Source organism: Chiloscyllium plagiosum, chromosome 6 (genome assembly GCF_004010195.1).
Source record: "Chiloscyllium plagiosum isolate BGI_BamShark_2017 chromosome 6, ASM401019v2, whole genome shotgun sequence".
Classification (NCBI taxonomy): Eukaryota; Metazoa; Chordata; class Chondrichthyes; order Orectolobiformes; family Hemiscylliidae; genus Chiloscyllium; species Chiloscyllium plagiosum.
The window spans coordinates 46917867-46933172 of record NC_057715.1 but is presented as its reverse complement, the minus strand read 5'-3'; the positions used below and the strand labels follow the sequence as shown (position 1 = coordinate 46933172).

Genomic DNA, 15306 nt, shown 5'->3' with positions numbered 1-15306 from the left:
CTAGCTTATCTCTCCACGCTTCAGGCTCTCTGCCTTTATTCCTGATGAAGGGCTTTTGCCTGAAACGTCGATTTTTGCTGCTCGTCGGATGCTGCCTGAATTGCTATGCTCTTCCAGCACCACTGATCCAGAACATGGACACACAAGGTGGCCGCTGAGGCATCAGTTGGCCAACTTGACACACAAGATGGCCGCTGGATCACGATATGGAGGTTAACAGCAGAGCAGATACAGAAACTGCCTGGGGCTACCAGAATGCTAGAACAATGCACTCACAACCGAGTTGATTAGTTTAAGGCGGGTGGGGGAGGGAATACACATGAGTAATGAATACTGCCCATCGAAGTGTCTGGATCCAGCCAACACCTCCGATAGAAATGGTAACAGCTTGATACAGACTCAATACGAAATGCCAATAGCCAGGGCTGCAGTAATCGTCCTTCTCAGGAAGACCGATTAGCGCCCATTGCCACAGCAATAGATTTCCATGCAGACATTGTAACCGACAATGTCCACACTGAAACTGACAATGACCACGTGGAACTTAAAGGCTGCGCTGGAACTGACAAAGACTGTATCAAAACTATCAACGATTCTGTAATGATTGCCATAACCAAACCATGTTACAAAGACAATAATCTCATCATGACCTATCGTATCACAAGATGTATTAAAGTTTCTTGAGATGTGCTCCGGGTTGAGAGAAGGCTCGTAGCTGACCACTGTACTGTTGGTATCTCTCTCTCTCCCTGGAGCTCCGGTATTTCCTTGTGCAATAAACTCGGTCATTGAACCCCGATTCTGACTCCGAGACTGGTGTTTTTCCCCACAAGTTATAAGATCAATTTTGCGAAGTCAGAGGCCATGCCCGTGGGTGGTCTCCCCAGAGTGCCTTATCCTGAGAGTGGATAGTATGCTTGCCTTCATTGGACGGGGTATTGAGTATAAGAGCTGGCAAGTCATGTTAACATTGTAATAGACATCGGTTCAGCTGCATTTAGAATACTGTGTCCAGTTCTGGTCGCCACATTACCAAAATGATGTGGAAGCTTTGGAGAGGGTGCAGAGAAGGTTTACGAGGATGTTGCCTGTTTTGGAAGGTGCTAGCTCTGAAGAGAGGTTGAGTAGGTTAGGTTTAGTTTCACTAGAAAAAAAGGAGATTGAGGTGGGACCTAATTGAGGATTATAAAATCATGAAGGGTATAGCCAGGGTGGATAGAGACAAGCTTTTTCCCAGGGTGGAGGATTCAACAATGAGAGGTCATGCTTTCAAGGTGAGAGGTGGAAAGTTTAAGGGGAATACACGTGACAAGGACTTCACACAAAGGGTGGTGTGCGTTTGGAACACATTGCCAGCAGAGGTGGTAGAGGCAGGCACAGTAGATTCATTTAAGATGCGTCTGGATAAATGCATGAGTAGGTGGGGAATAGAGGGATACAGATGCTTAGGAATTGACCAACAGGTTTAGACAGTACATTTGGATCGGCTCAGGCTTGGAGGGCCGAAGGGCCTGTTCCTGGGCTGTAAATTTTCTTTGTTCTTTGTTCCCTTTTAGATGGTCACAGGAAGGCTTTCTCGATTTAGGTATATTTATTACTCCCATTTTTGATTAGCTATTTAAAGCCAATTTTGCCCATTTATTCAAGCAGGACCTTCATAGTTGGGAGGCGCTTCCGATCTCTTAATTAGGTCGGATAGCCCACCTACTGTATCCTATGTGAATACTTCCTTTGCTTTTTACTAAACAAATATTTAGAAGACTGAGTGGCTGGTTTAGTTCTTTTATCTGGTATCACAAGCGGCCCCCAATTAAACTGACTAATTGCAGTTATTCTGCAGACTGGGAGGATTAGATTAGATTACTTACAGTGTGGAAACAGGCCCTTCGGTCCAACAAGTCCACACCGACCGGCCGAAGCGCAACCCACCCAGACCTATTCCCCTACATTTACCCCTTCACCTAACACTATGGGCAATTTAGCATGGTCAATTCACCTAACCTGCACATTTTTGGATTGTGGGAGGAAACTGGAGCACCCGGAGGAAACCCACGCAGACACGGGGAGAATGTGCAAACTCCACACAGTCAGTCGCCTGAGGTGGGTATTGAACCTGGGTCTCTGGCACTGTGAGGTAGCAGTGCTAACCACCGTGCCACCGTGCTGCCTGGGAGTGGGCCTCCCAGGTATCAAAAACTATCAGTTGAGCTCAGTGCTATCTTACGTGAATGATAGGGCCCAGGGGGGACCCTCACTCACTTTGGTTGGACATCGAAGCATCTCAGGCAAGATGCCCCTTTAATAGCCTGCTGTTCTTAGACAAAATGGAACAGTTAAGGAATATTGCCATAGCCAATACTGTCAAGGGATGGAGGGCAATGTTGCCAAACTTCATTTTTGACACACATAGTTGGTATGCAGGACTTTCAGCCAGGGATGATGAACTCTGGGTTTAAACTATAGGCAGGGTGAAAGTGAGGACTGCAGATGCTGGAAATTTCAGTCAAGATTAGAGTGGTGCTGGAAAAGCACAGCAGGTCAGACAGCATCTGAGGAGCAGGAAAATAGACATTTCGGGCAGGAGCCCTTCATCAGGAATTATTGGCAGCCAGAGGCGTGTCTTGCCTGGGTGATTTATTCGAAGAGGACATATTGATATCCTTCGACCAGTTGGCTCAGAAATATGAACTGCCCAGTAGGGACCTCTTTTGTTTCTTTCAAATTAGAAACTTCATACAAAAAGAGACTACACTTCTAACTGATCCTTATAGGTCCGACATGGAGAAGAGGGTGTTGAGTGCTGAGGATACATTATCTGTTAGCATCTATTGGGAGAATGTCCCTTGGACGAGACCGAATGGCTCTGTAAGGTATGGGAAAGGGAGTTGGATGTTGAGATCTCTTCTGAAAATATGGGAGAATATCTGGGAAAATGCAGACCCATGCCTTGCAATCCACAAAATGAGAACATTAATATTGCCATAGCCCAATACTGTCAAGGGATGGAGGGCAATGTTGCCAAACTTCATTTTTGACACACATCTGACCCCAGGTCGCTTTACTAAATTTAAAGCAGGAGCATCTCCAATGTGTCCTAAATGTAAAGTGAGCATGGGCGTGCTTACTCATTGTCTTTGGTCCTGCCACAGACTGTGGGCATACTGGAGCACTGTGGTAGGTGAAATAGAGAAGGGCTTGGCGATGGAGGTGGAGATGGACCCGGTATCCCTTCTTCTTGGCTTTTTTCATTCACTTACATTAAATGCACATAAAAAGAAAGGCTTTTCAGTATCCTCGCCTTTTATGCCAGAAAGGATATTCTGTTAGGGTGGGTATCGGAAAATCCCGCGGGGTTGGCAGGCTGGCTTAAACTAATCATGGAGCACATCCCATTGGACTTTCTTATGAGTATGGGGCACCATAAAACTTAGAATTTCTGTAAGATGTGGCAGCCCTTTTTGAACTACTTGGGTACAGATTTGTCCACCATACTAATAAGAGCCTTTATATAACCATGGCAATTCAGTGTAATGAATCTGGTATCCAGAGGGGAGGAACTATGAACAAATGAATATCTATAAAATTATGCACTCGATGATCGAGGGCTATTGCTTTGTTTTGCTCAGCTGTGTTATGCTTATTATCATTATTATTATTGTTAAGGCTTTTCTTATTTAGCTTAGTTATTCATTGATATTTATTTATGTAATTAGCAGGTTAGTTTTTTAATATTAGTTTGAATTGTTTGGTTTTGTATTTGATGTAATATTCAAAAGGAAAAAAATTGCATTTTTAAAAATATATTTTTAAAAAAGCTATCTTGGGTTATTAGTACAGGACTGTGTGTTTATGCATGCATGCAATATATAATAGAGAAGGGAGTAAAATTCCTTCATGGTGTTTTCGGGTTGTATAATGCCAAACCTTGCCTCAACCTTTGCCAGTGTAGGTATTCTATATTGTTTGCAAACTTTAGTTAAGCCACTGTTATAGTCATTTTTAATCAACCTGTTCAGACATGCTATGAGGCATCTATCGAGCTTTCAAGATTGAATCCAGGCCCAGAAAGACACTATTATACACTGCATCTTATAAGCTGGCAGCCAAACAGAAGTCTCAAGCAAATACTTGGCTTTGCACAGTCATTCTCATTTACAGGTTTCAATCCTTCTTTTCAAGATCTGCTTTGAACTCCTTGAAATGTTATTAATTTTTATTACAATTAAAAATAAATCAGGCTACCTAACATATGTGGCAATCAAGGACTTGCTCTGTCCTGATTTCTATCAGGCTCGTGATCGAGTTATGAAAGCGTTGCAGCACTGTGGACAAGTAAAAGGGAAAACAGTTTCTTACTTTGGTTTTGTGGAATGATTATTCTTGCAATGTTAGTGTGCTTATTGAATTAAGATGCAATTAGACCTGGTGTCAATTGCTAGAAAAGCTCAGCAGGTCTGACAGCAACTGTGGAAAGAAATCAAAGTTAACGTTTCAGATCAAGTGACCTTTCCTCAGAACTCTGACGGCAACAATCTTGATTGTAGAACTCAAATTCAGTCAAAGCAAAGGTATGGTGACAAGAAAATTAGGTCCAACCTCATTATTGAAACCTACAAGGGATGATCAGGAAAATTTTGAGAATAAATTAGATTATAACCTCTCTTTAAAGACCATTTTGGATAACATGTAAAATGTAAATAGAATGTTTGCAAAGCATTTTCATTAGAAACCATAGGCAATACACAATGTGCTGTGGTGAGTTTATATAGTATTGATTCAAATCCCAGGTCAACTAAACAAAGAGCTTTTATAATTCCTACTCCCAGCTGGTGAAAGTGGGTTAAAAGTCAAGTTGGAAGAAATTTCATCAGTTAAGTCAAATTTTCCCATCCTCTACTTTTTCAAGTTCCTATAATTTTGTTATGTGACGGTCCCAATTAATCATCTTATCACTTTGCTGTTCATTGTAAATTAAACTTGATTATTGTTTACACACCAAGAAGATTACAACAATTCAAGTAAATATTCTGTGAAATCCTGATGAACAATTACTGTCTCCACACATTTTCACAATGTAGTGTTGTCAATGAACCTGGTGGAGACTTGTTGGATTTATATCAATATCTACTTCTTTCTCAAAAAAAAAGCTGATGAAACACCATTAGATAAAGTACACTATCTGCTAAGCAAGCTTAAATAATGGTAGAATTACAAAGATATAGCAACTTTTCTGTATTTAGTGTTTCATGAATGCTAAAATCAAAATATAAATTAGAGGAAACCAACTCAAATTACTGTTTTCATCATTGCTGGTTATCACAGCAGTTAAGTGAGTTACGACAGAACCTAGCTTGAATGCAATACTGCTAATATTCTTTGTAAGCAACATTTATATTTTGTTGTTACAACACAAATATATGATCACTTTTAGCAAATCATTGCACTTTGAGAACAGGTCATTACCGAGGATCCACATTTGCTGTTGCTTCATCGATGATAAGTATTTTACATTTTCTAAGAACTGCCCGGGCAAGACACACAAGTTGCCTTTGTCCAACGCTGAAATTGGAACCAGCTTCGGCAAGTTCTGTCATCATCTTATTTGGCAATTCTTCGATCACCTCCTTCAGCTGCACCTATGAAGTGAATCATACAATAGATCATCACAGTATTAAAGTCATTTCAAAGAATGATTACATAATTTTAAAGAAAATTAAATAATGCTTGCTGTGCAGTTTACATTTCGTCTTTCTGAAAATTTGTATTTGAAATGCAATAAAATATTGCTTACATCGGCTCATTAAACATCAAGGTTTACAATACTTGTGATAGGGGATTTTTGAGAATTTTCACCATGTTAAGAAATAGTTTTGGAACCACAGGCAATTTAGAGTTCAGCTATTTCATAAATATCCATCTAATTCAATGAGATTGCAAAGACCAGAAGATACAGGTGCAAAACTAGGCCATTCAACTCATTGAGTCTGTTCTACCTTTCGATTTCTGAAGGTTCCTCCCTTCACCGAGGTTGTGTCCCTCTAGTCGCAGGCTTTCCTACTTGTGGAAACATCATCGCCATGTCCACCCTACCCAGGTCTATCAATATCCTGGAAGTTTCAATGAGAATCTCCCCTCATCTTTCTAAACTCCTAAGTATAAACCTCACATGACAAGTGCCTTGTCCCTGGGATCATTCTTCTCTAGACACCTCCAATGCCAGCATACCTTTCCTTAGAACGGGGCCCAAAAACTGTTCATGATGCAGTCTGACCAGAGCGTTGTATAGCCTCAGCAGTTCATCTCTGCTCTTGTTTTCTAGCCATGTTGAAATGAATGCCAATAATACATTTGCCTTCCTAACTATCAACTGAACTTGAGCATTTTAACCTTAACAGAATCCTGAATTAGGACTTCTAAGTCACGTCGTGCTTTAGATTTCTGAAGCCATTCTCCATTTAGAAAATAGTCTACACTTCTGTTCCTACCAAAGTGCATAACCTTATACTTTCCCACATTGTAGATCATTTGCAGCTTTCCCACTTCTGAAATAATATCTGTCCCTCCACCTGCAAGTGTCATCTGTAAACTTACCAACAATGCTCTCAGTTTCTTTGTCCAGATCATTAATGGATAACATGAATAGTATAAGCCGAACACTGATTCCTGTGGAACTCCAATAGTCATCAGCTGCCAAACATTTATCCCGGCTCTCTGCCTTCTGCCAGTCAGCCAATCCTCTTTCCATGCCAGTAGCTCGCCCCTAACATCATGGACACTTTTCATGTTTAGCAGTCTCCTATGCAGCACCTTGTCAGAGATCTTCTGGAAATCCAAATACGTCACATCTATTGGCTCTCCCTGGTCTAATTTGCTCCTTGCTTCCGCAAAGAATTCTACAAGATCTGTCAGGCAAGACCTTTCCTTGCCAAAACCATGCTGACTTCACCCTACACTGCCATTCACTTCCAAATACTCCGCAATCTCACCCTTAACAATGGACTTTAAAATCTTACTGAGGTCAGGCTAACCGGCCTATATTTTCCTGCCTTCTGCCTCCTTCCCTTCTTAAATAGGGGATTTATAATTAGCTGCTTTCCAGTCCTCTGGGACTCTCCCAGACTCCATTGATTCCTGAAAGATTACCATCTATGCCTCTACAATCTCCTCAGCTATGTCCTTCTGAATTCCAGGTTATAGTCCATCCTGTCTGGTTGAATTATCTACTGTCAGACTTCTTAGTTTCTCCTGAACCTCCTCCTTAGTGATGGACACTGCACTCACTCTGCCTCCTGACTACCGTAAAGTTCTGGTGTGTCGTTGATGTAAAACCTGATGCAAAATACTTATTCAATTCCTCTGCCATGTCTTTGTTCCCTACTCTCTGCTCCAGCCTCATTTTCCGGTGGGTAATAGGTTCACTCTTGCCTCTCTCTTACTTTTCAGATATCTTTAAAAAAAACTCTTGTAATCTTAAAGAGTCATAGAGAGGTACACCACAGAAACAGACCCTTCGGTCCAACTTGTCCATGCCGACCAGATAATCCCAACCCAATCTAGTCCCATCTGTCAGCACCTAGCCCATATCCATCCAAGCCCTTCCTATTCATATACCCATCCAAATGCCTCTTAAATGTTGCAATTGTACCAGCCTCCATCACTTCCTCTGGCAGCTCATTCCATACACGTACCACCCTCTGCGTGAAAGAGTTGTCCCTTAGGTCTCTTTTATATCTTTACCCTCTTACCCTAAACCAATGCCCTCTCTTTCTGGACTCCCCGACACCAGGGAAGGGGGACTTTGTCTGTTTATCCTATTCAGGCCCCTCATGACCTTATAAATCTCCAGAAGGTCACCACTCAGCTTCTGACGCTCCAGGGAAAACAGCCCCAGCCTGTTCAAATTCTACCTATTGCACAAATCCTGCAACCCTGGCAACATTCTTGTAAATCTTTTCTGAATCCTTTCAAGTTACACAACAGCTTTCCGATAGGAAGGAGAACAGAATTGCATGCAATATTCCGAAAGCGCCTAACCAATGTCCTACACAGCTGCAACTCATGAACTCAATACTGTGACCAATAAAGGAAAGCATACCAAACACCTTCTTCACTATCCTATCTACCTGTGACTCCACTTTCAAGGAACTATGAACCTGCACTCCAAGGACTCTTTGCTCAGCAACACTCCCTAAGACTTTACCATTAAGTGTATAAGTCCTGCTAAGATTTGCTTTCCCAAAATGCAGCACCTCGCATTTCTCTGAATTAAACTCCATCTGCTACTTCTCAGCCCATTAGCCCATCCGATCAAGATCCCGTTGTAATTTGAGGTAACACTCTTCGCTGTCCACAATACCTCCAATTTTGGTGTCATCTGCAAACTTACTAACTATATCTCTTATGCTCGCATCCAAATCATTTATATAAATGATGCAAAGTAGTGGACCCAGCACCGATCCTTGTGCCACTCCACTGGTCACAGGCTTCCAGTCTGAAAAACAACCCTGCACCACCACTCTCTGTCTTCTACCTTTGAGCCAGTTCTGCATCCAAATGGCTAGTTCTCCCTGTATTCCATAAGATCTGACCTTGTGAACCAGTCTCCCATGGAGAACCTTCTTTCATATTACTAGCTAGCTTGCTTACTCTCATCTTTTCTCCTCTTTTATTTAGTTGTCCTTGGTTAGTTTTTTAAAGGCTTTGTAATCAGCTTTTCCACATTGTACATTTATTTATTTTGCTTTTATACAAGTGCCTGACATCCCTGTATATCATGGTTGCCTCATACTCCCCTTAATATGTATCTTCTTCCTACTTCGAATGAATTTCTGCTGTGCCTCCCAGATACTTGTGCCATTGGTGTTCCACTGACCTCCCTGCTGGTCTTCCCTTCCAAACAACTCTGGTCACCTCCTCCCTCATATGTTTGTGATTACTTTCACTCAATGGCAATTCATTATATCGGATTTAAAATTTTCCCTTTCAAACTGCAGGTTGAATTCTGTCAAATTATGGTAATTGCCCCCTTCATCTTCAGCTCCCTAATCAAGTCTGCCTCCTTATACTTCACCCAATCCAGAATTACCTGATCCCTAATAGGGTCTACCACAAACTGTTTCAAAAATGCATCTCATAGAAATTCCACAAATTCCTTTTCTTGAGACCCGCTACCAACCTGATTTTCCAAATCCACCTGCATTCTGAAGCCGCCCCCTCTCCCCCCAATGATTATTGTAATACTTAATTTCTTACATGCCTTTTCTACCTTCTGATTTATTTTCTTCCTCACATCCTGACGATTGCTATCCTTTTCTTGAGATCCGCTACCAACCTGATTTTCCAAATCCACCTGCATTCTGAAGCCGCCCCCCCTTCCCCCAATGATTATTGTAATACTTAATTTCTTACATGCCTTTTCTACCTTCTGATTTATTTTCTTCCTCACATCCTGACGATTGCTAAGAGACCTATACCCAACTTCCATCATGGTCTTTTCTCTGTGGCAGTTCCTCAACCCTACCAACACAGATTCTACGCCGTCCAACGCTATATAATTTATTGTTATTCACTCTATTTTTTTTCTTACTGACAAGGCTTACGGACCACCGTTTTGCTAATCTCAAATTTGTTATACATGTTCAAGGGTTGAGGCTTCTTTGACACCACGTCTTGGATAACAACTTCTCTCAGTTAAAAAAGAAACAATTAGGACTAAAACAGGAAGAGGCTATATATAAGCTCAGCAAATTGGATTAGAAGTAAGTGCAGTACATTTTTTCAATCAACACTTATCAAATTAAAGGACTGCACAATTCCTTTCCCAAACCTCAGCTTTCACAATGGACAGTAGCTTCTATCCTCAGTGAACGAGAAATATCCAATATGAATCAAACTATCAGAAGTTGTGTCTTGCGTTTATTTAAGGTTTGACATTTTAACTTGAGACAGCTTCTGTTACAATCCCAGCTAAGCAGAAGGTAAAAATTGCCTGTAGAGGATCTTATTTCGTAGTGTCCTGCTACCCTTGACCTATTTTCATCACTTGAACCAGACCAGAGAGAAGCATTGCAAAAAGTGGTGGGAAGAATGCAAAACCAATTGCTGACTCACAGCACGAGCCTCAATTTCAGCATTGCTGGGGAAAAAGGGTTTCAGCCACCTCTTGATACAAAGTATAAATTGTTATTCCCTTTGTGATTTTGTATTCTTGTGATGGGTCCAAGACAAAAAGTTTTGCCAACTTTTCCCTGAAGTGTCTGAGGCTGAGGGGTGACCTTATAGAGGTTTATAAAATCATGAGGGGAATGGATAGGATAAATAGACAAAGTCTTTTCCCTAGGGTGGGGGAATCCAGAGGGCATAAGTTTCGGGTGAGAGGGAAAAGATAGAAAAGAGGCCTAAGGGGTATCTTTTATACACAGAGGGTGGTACGTGTATAGAATGAGCTGCTAGAGGAAGTAGTGGAGGCTAGTATAATTGCAACATTTAAAAGGCATTTGGATGGGTATATGAACAGGAAGGGTTTGGAGGGATATGGGCCAGGTACTGGCGGGTGAGACTGGATTGGGTTGGGATATCTGGTGGGCATGGATGGGTTGGACCGAAGGATCTGTTTCCGTGCTGTACATTTCTATGACTCTATGAATCAATGTCTTTTTACTCAGCAATACTTAAGTTCTGCACAACTGAGCAGCTTAAAAATTTCCCTTCTCCAGGTTCAACCCCATCCATAGAACATAGAACATTACAGTGCAGTACAGGCCCTTCGGCCTTCGATGTTGCGCCGACCTGTGAAACATGTCTATCTTATACTATTCCATTTTCATCCACATGTTTATCTCTGAGTAAAGAACTTACCTACCTCTGACATCTGTCCTTTATCTATCAATTTAAAGCTATGTTCCCTCATGCTAGCCATCTCCATCTAAGGAAAAAGGCTCTTACTATCCACTCTATCTAACCCTCTGATTATCTTACATATCTCAATTAAGTCACCTCTCAACCTTCTTCTCTGTAATGAAAACAGTCTCAAGTCTATCTGCCTTCCCTCATTAGACCTTCCCTCCATACCAGGTAATGTCCTAGTAAATCTCCTCTGAACCCTTTCCAAAGCTTCCACATCTTTCCTACAGTGCGGTGAGCAGAACTGTATGCAATACCCTAAGTGTGGCCGCACCAGAGTTTTGTACAGCTGCAGCATGACCTTGTGGCTCTGAAACTCAATCCCTCTACCAATAAAAGCTCACACACCGCATGTCTTCTTAACAACTCTATCAACCTGGGTGGCAACTTTCAGGGATCTATGTACATGGACACAGAGGTCTCTCTGCTCATCTACACTACTAAGACACTTACTATTAGCTCAGTACTCTTTATTCCTGTTGTTTTAATTTTAAAAATTAAAAAAAAAAGTGGGCAGCATGGTGGCACAGTGGTTAGCGCTGCTGCCTCACAGCACCAGAGACCCCGGGTTCAATTCCCGCCTCAGGCGACTGACTGTGTGGAGTTTGCACATTCTCCCCGTGGCCGCGTGGGTTTCCTCCGGGTGCTCCGGTTTCCTCCCACAGTCCAAAGATGTGCAAGTAAGGTGAATTGGCCATGCTAAATTGCCCGTAGTGTTAGGTAAGGGGTAAATGTAGGGGTATGGGTGGGTTGCGCTTCGGCGGGTCGGTGTGGACTTGTTGGGCTGAAGGGCCTGTTTCCACACTGTAATGTAATCTAATCTAATCTAATTCTTTCCAAAGTGCATCAGCTCACACTTTTCCGTATTAAACTCCATTTGCCACCTCTCAGTCCAGCTTTGCAACTTATCTACGTCTCTCTGTTAACTGCAACATCCTTCACACTATCCACACTCCACCAAATTTAATGTCATCCGCAAGTTTACTATCCCACCCTTCTCCGCCCTCATCTAGCTCATTCATAAAAATGACAAACAGGGGACCCAATACAGATCCATGGAGTACACCAATAATAACTGAACTCCAGGATGAATATTTCCTATCAGCCACCACTGTATGTCTTCTTTCAGTTAGCCAATTTCTGATCCAAATCGTGAAGTCACCCTCAATCCCATGCCTTTGTATTTTATGCAATAGCCTACTATGGGGAACCTGATCAAACACCTTACTGAAATCCACATGCACCACATCAAACGCTTTACCCTCATCCACCTGTTTGGTCACCATCTCAAAGAACTCAATAAGGTTTGTGAAGCACAACCTACCCTTCACAAAACCATGTTGACTATCCCTTATCAACTTATTCCTCTCCAGATGATTATAAATCCAACTCTTAGAACCTTTTCCAACACTTAACTCACAACTGAATTAGGGCTCACTGGTCTACAATTACCAGGGCTGTCTCTATTTGCTATCCTCCTGTCTGCTGGCACTATTCCTGTAGATAATGACGACATAAAAATCAAAGCTAAAAGCTCTTCAATCTCCTCCCTGGCTTCCCAGAGAATCCTAGGATAAATCCCATTGGTCCCAGGGCACTTATCTATATTCACACTTTCCAGAATTGCTAACATTTCCACCTTATGAACCTCAATCCTGTATAGTCTAATAGCCTGTACCTCAATATTCTCCTCAACAACATTGTCTTTTTCTAGTGTGAATACTGACAAAAAATATTCATTTAGCATTTCCCCTCTTCTTGGACTCCACTCACAACTCCCAATAACTGTCCTTGATTGGCCGTAATCTTTCTCTAGTCATTTTATTATTCCTGATATACTTATAGAAATCTTTAGGTTTTCATTGATCCTATCTGCCAACATCTTCTCATGTCCTCTCCTAGTAGTTCTTAGCTCTCTTTAAGTCTTTCCTGGCTAACTTATAACTCTCAAGCGCCTGAACTGAGTCTTCATATCTCATCCTAACAGAAGCCTTCTTCTTCCTTGACAAGAGATTCAACTTCTTCAGTAAACCACAGGTCCCTCACTCCACTACTTCCACCCTGCCTGACAGGTACATATTTAGCAAAGACACACAGTAGTTATTCTTTGAATAAGCTCCACATTTCAATTGTGCCCATCCCCTGCAGTTTCCTTCCCCATCCTATGCATTCTAAATCTTGCCTAGTCACATCACAATTGCCTTTCCCCCAGCAATAACTCTTGCCCTGTGGTATCCCTTTCCAACGCTAAAGTAAACATAACTAAATTGTGGTCAGTATCATTAAAGAGCTCACCTACCTCCAAATCTAACACCTGGCCAGGTTCATTACCCAGTACCAAAACTAACGTGGCCTTGCCCCTTGTTGGCCTGTCTACACACTGTGTCAGAAAATCCTCCTGTGCACAATGGACAAAAACTGACCCATCTAAAGTACTCAACTATAATATTTCCAGTCAATATTTGAAATGTTAAAGACCCAATAACAACTAGGGAGAGAATAGGGCCCCTCAAGGAACAGCAAGGCGGCCTTTGTGTGGAGCTGCAGAAAATGGGAGAGATACTAAATGAATATTTTGCATCAGTATTTATAGTGGAAAAGAATAGGGAAGATATAGACTGTAGGGAAATAGATAGTGACATCTTGCAGTATGTCCATATTACAGAGGAGCAAGTGCTAGATATCTTGAAACGGGTAAAGGTGGATAGATCCCCAGGACCTGATCAGGTACATAGAACATAGAGAACATAGAACATAGAACAGTACAGCACAGAACAGGCCCTTTAGCCCACAATGTTATGCCGACCACTGATCCTCATGTATGCACCCTCAAATTTCTGTGACCATATGCATGTCCAGGAGTCTCTTAAATGTCCCCAATGACGCTGCCTCCACAACTGCTGCTGGCAACACATTCCATGCTCTCACAACTCTCTGTGTAAAGAACACGCCTCTGACAACCCCTCTATACTTTCCTCCAACCAGCTTAAAACTATGACCCCTCGTGTTAGTCATTTCTGCCCTGGGAAATAGTCTCTGGCTATCGACTCTATCTATGCCTCTCATTATCTTGTATACCTCAATTAGGTCCCCTCTTCTCCTCCTTTTCTCCAATGAAACAAGTCCGAGCTCAGTCAACCTCTCCTCATAAGATAAGCCCTCCAGTCCAGGCAGCATCCTGGTAAACCTCCTCTCCAAAGCATCCAAATCTTTCTTATAATAGGGCGATCAGAACTGGCCGTAGTATTCCAAGTGCAGTCTAACCAAAGTTTTATAGAGCTACAACAAGATCTCACGACTCTTAAACTCAATACCCCTGTTAATGAAAGCCAAAATACGATATGCTTTCTTAACAACCCTGTCCACTTGGGTGGCCATTTTAAGGGATCTATGTACCTGCACACCAAGATCCCTCTGTTCCTCCACACTGCCAAGAATCCTATCCTTAATCCTGTACTCAGCTTTCAAATTCGACCTTCTAAAATGCATCACCTCACATTTATCCAGGTTGAACTCCATCTACATCTCTCAGCCCATCTCTGCACCCTGTCAATGTCCCGCTGCAGCCTACAACAGCCGTCTATACTGTCAACGACACCTCCAACCTTTGTGTCATCTGCAAACTTGCTGACCCATCCTTCAATCCCCTCATTCAAGTCATTAATAGAGGCCCAAGGACAGAACCCTGTGGAACACCACTCACCGCAGACTTCCAGGCAGAATATTTTCCTTCTACTACCACTCGCTGTCTTCTGTTGACCAGCCAATTCTGCATCCAGACAGCTATGTTCCCCTGAATCCCATTCCTCCTGACCTTCTGAATGAGCCTACCGTGGGGAACCTTATCAAATGCCTTGCTGAAGTCCATATACACCACATCCACAGCTCATCAATGTTTCTAGTCACATCCTCAAAGAACTCGATAAGGTTTGTGAGGCATGACCTGCCCCTCACAAAGTCGTGTTGACTGCATTTAACCAAGCCATGCTCTTCCAGATGGTCATAAATCCTATCCCTCAGAATCCTTTCTAACACCTTGCAGACAACAGTTCTAGGTATACCTGAGAACTCTGTGGGAAGTGAGAGAAGTGATTGCTGGGCCTCTTGCTGAGATATTTGTATCATTGATAGTCACAGGTGGTGCTGGAAGACTGGAGGTTGGCTAATGTGGTGCCACTGTTTAAGAAGGGTGGTAAAGACAAGCCAGGGAACTATAGACCGGTGAGCCTGACCTCAGTGGTGGGCAAGTTGTTGGAGGGAATCCTGAGGGACAGGATGTACATGTATTTGGAAAGGAAAGGACTGATTAGGGATAGTCAACATGGCTTTGTGCATGGGAAATCATGTCTCACAAACTTGATTCAGTTTTTTGAAGAAGTAACAAAGAGGATTGATGAGGGCAGA

General features: G+C 42.3%; 1 protein-coding gene across 1 annotated transcript in view; it reads right to left on the bottom strand.

Moving 5' to 3' along the window:
- Positions 1 to 15306, bottom strand: part of abcc4 (ATP-binding cassette, sub-family C (CFTR/MRP), member 4) — a 438076-nt gene that overhangs the window by 78814 nt on the left and 343956 nt on the right. The window contains exon 25 of the mRNA XM_043692688.1: positions 5464 to 5636. Coding sequence (XP_043548623.1) covers positions 5464 to 5636 — 173 coding nt within the window. The remainder of the gene's footprint in view (positions 1 to 5463; positions 5637 to 15306) is intronic.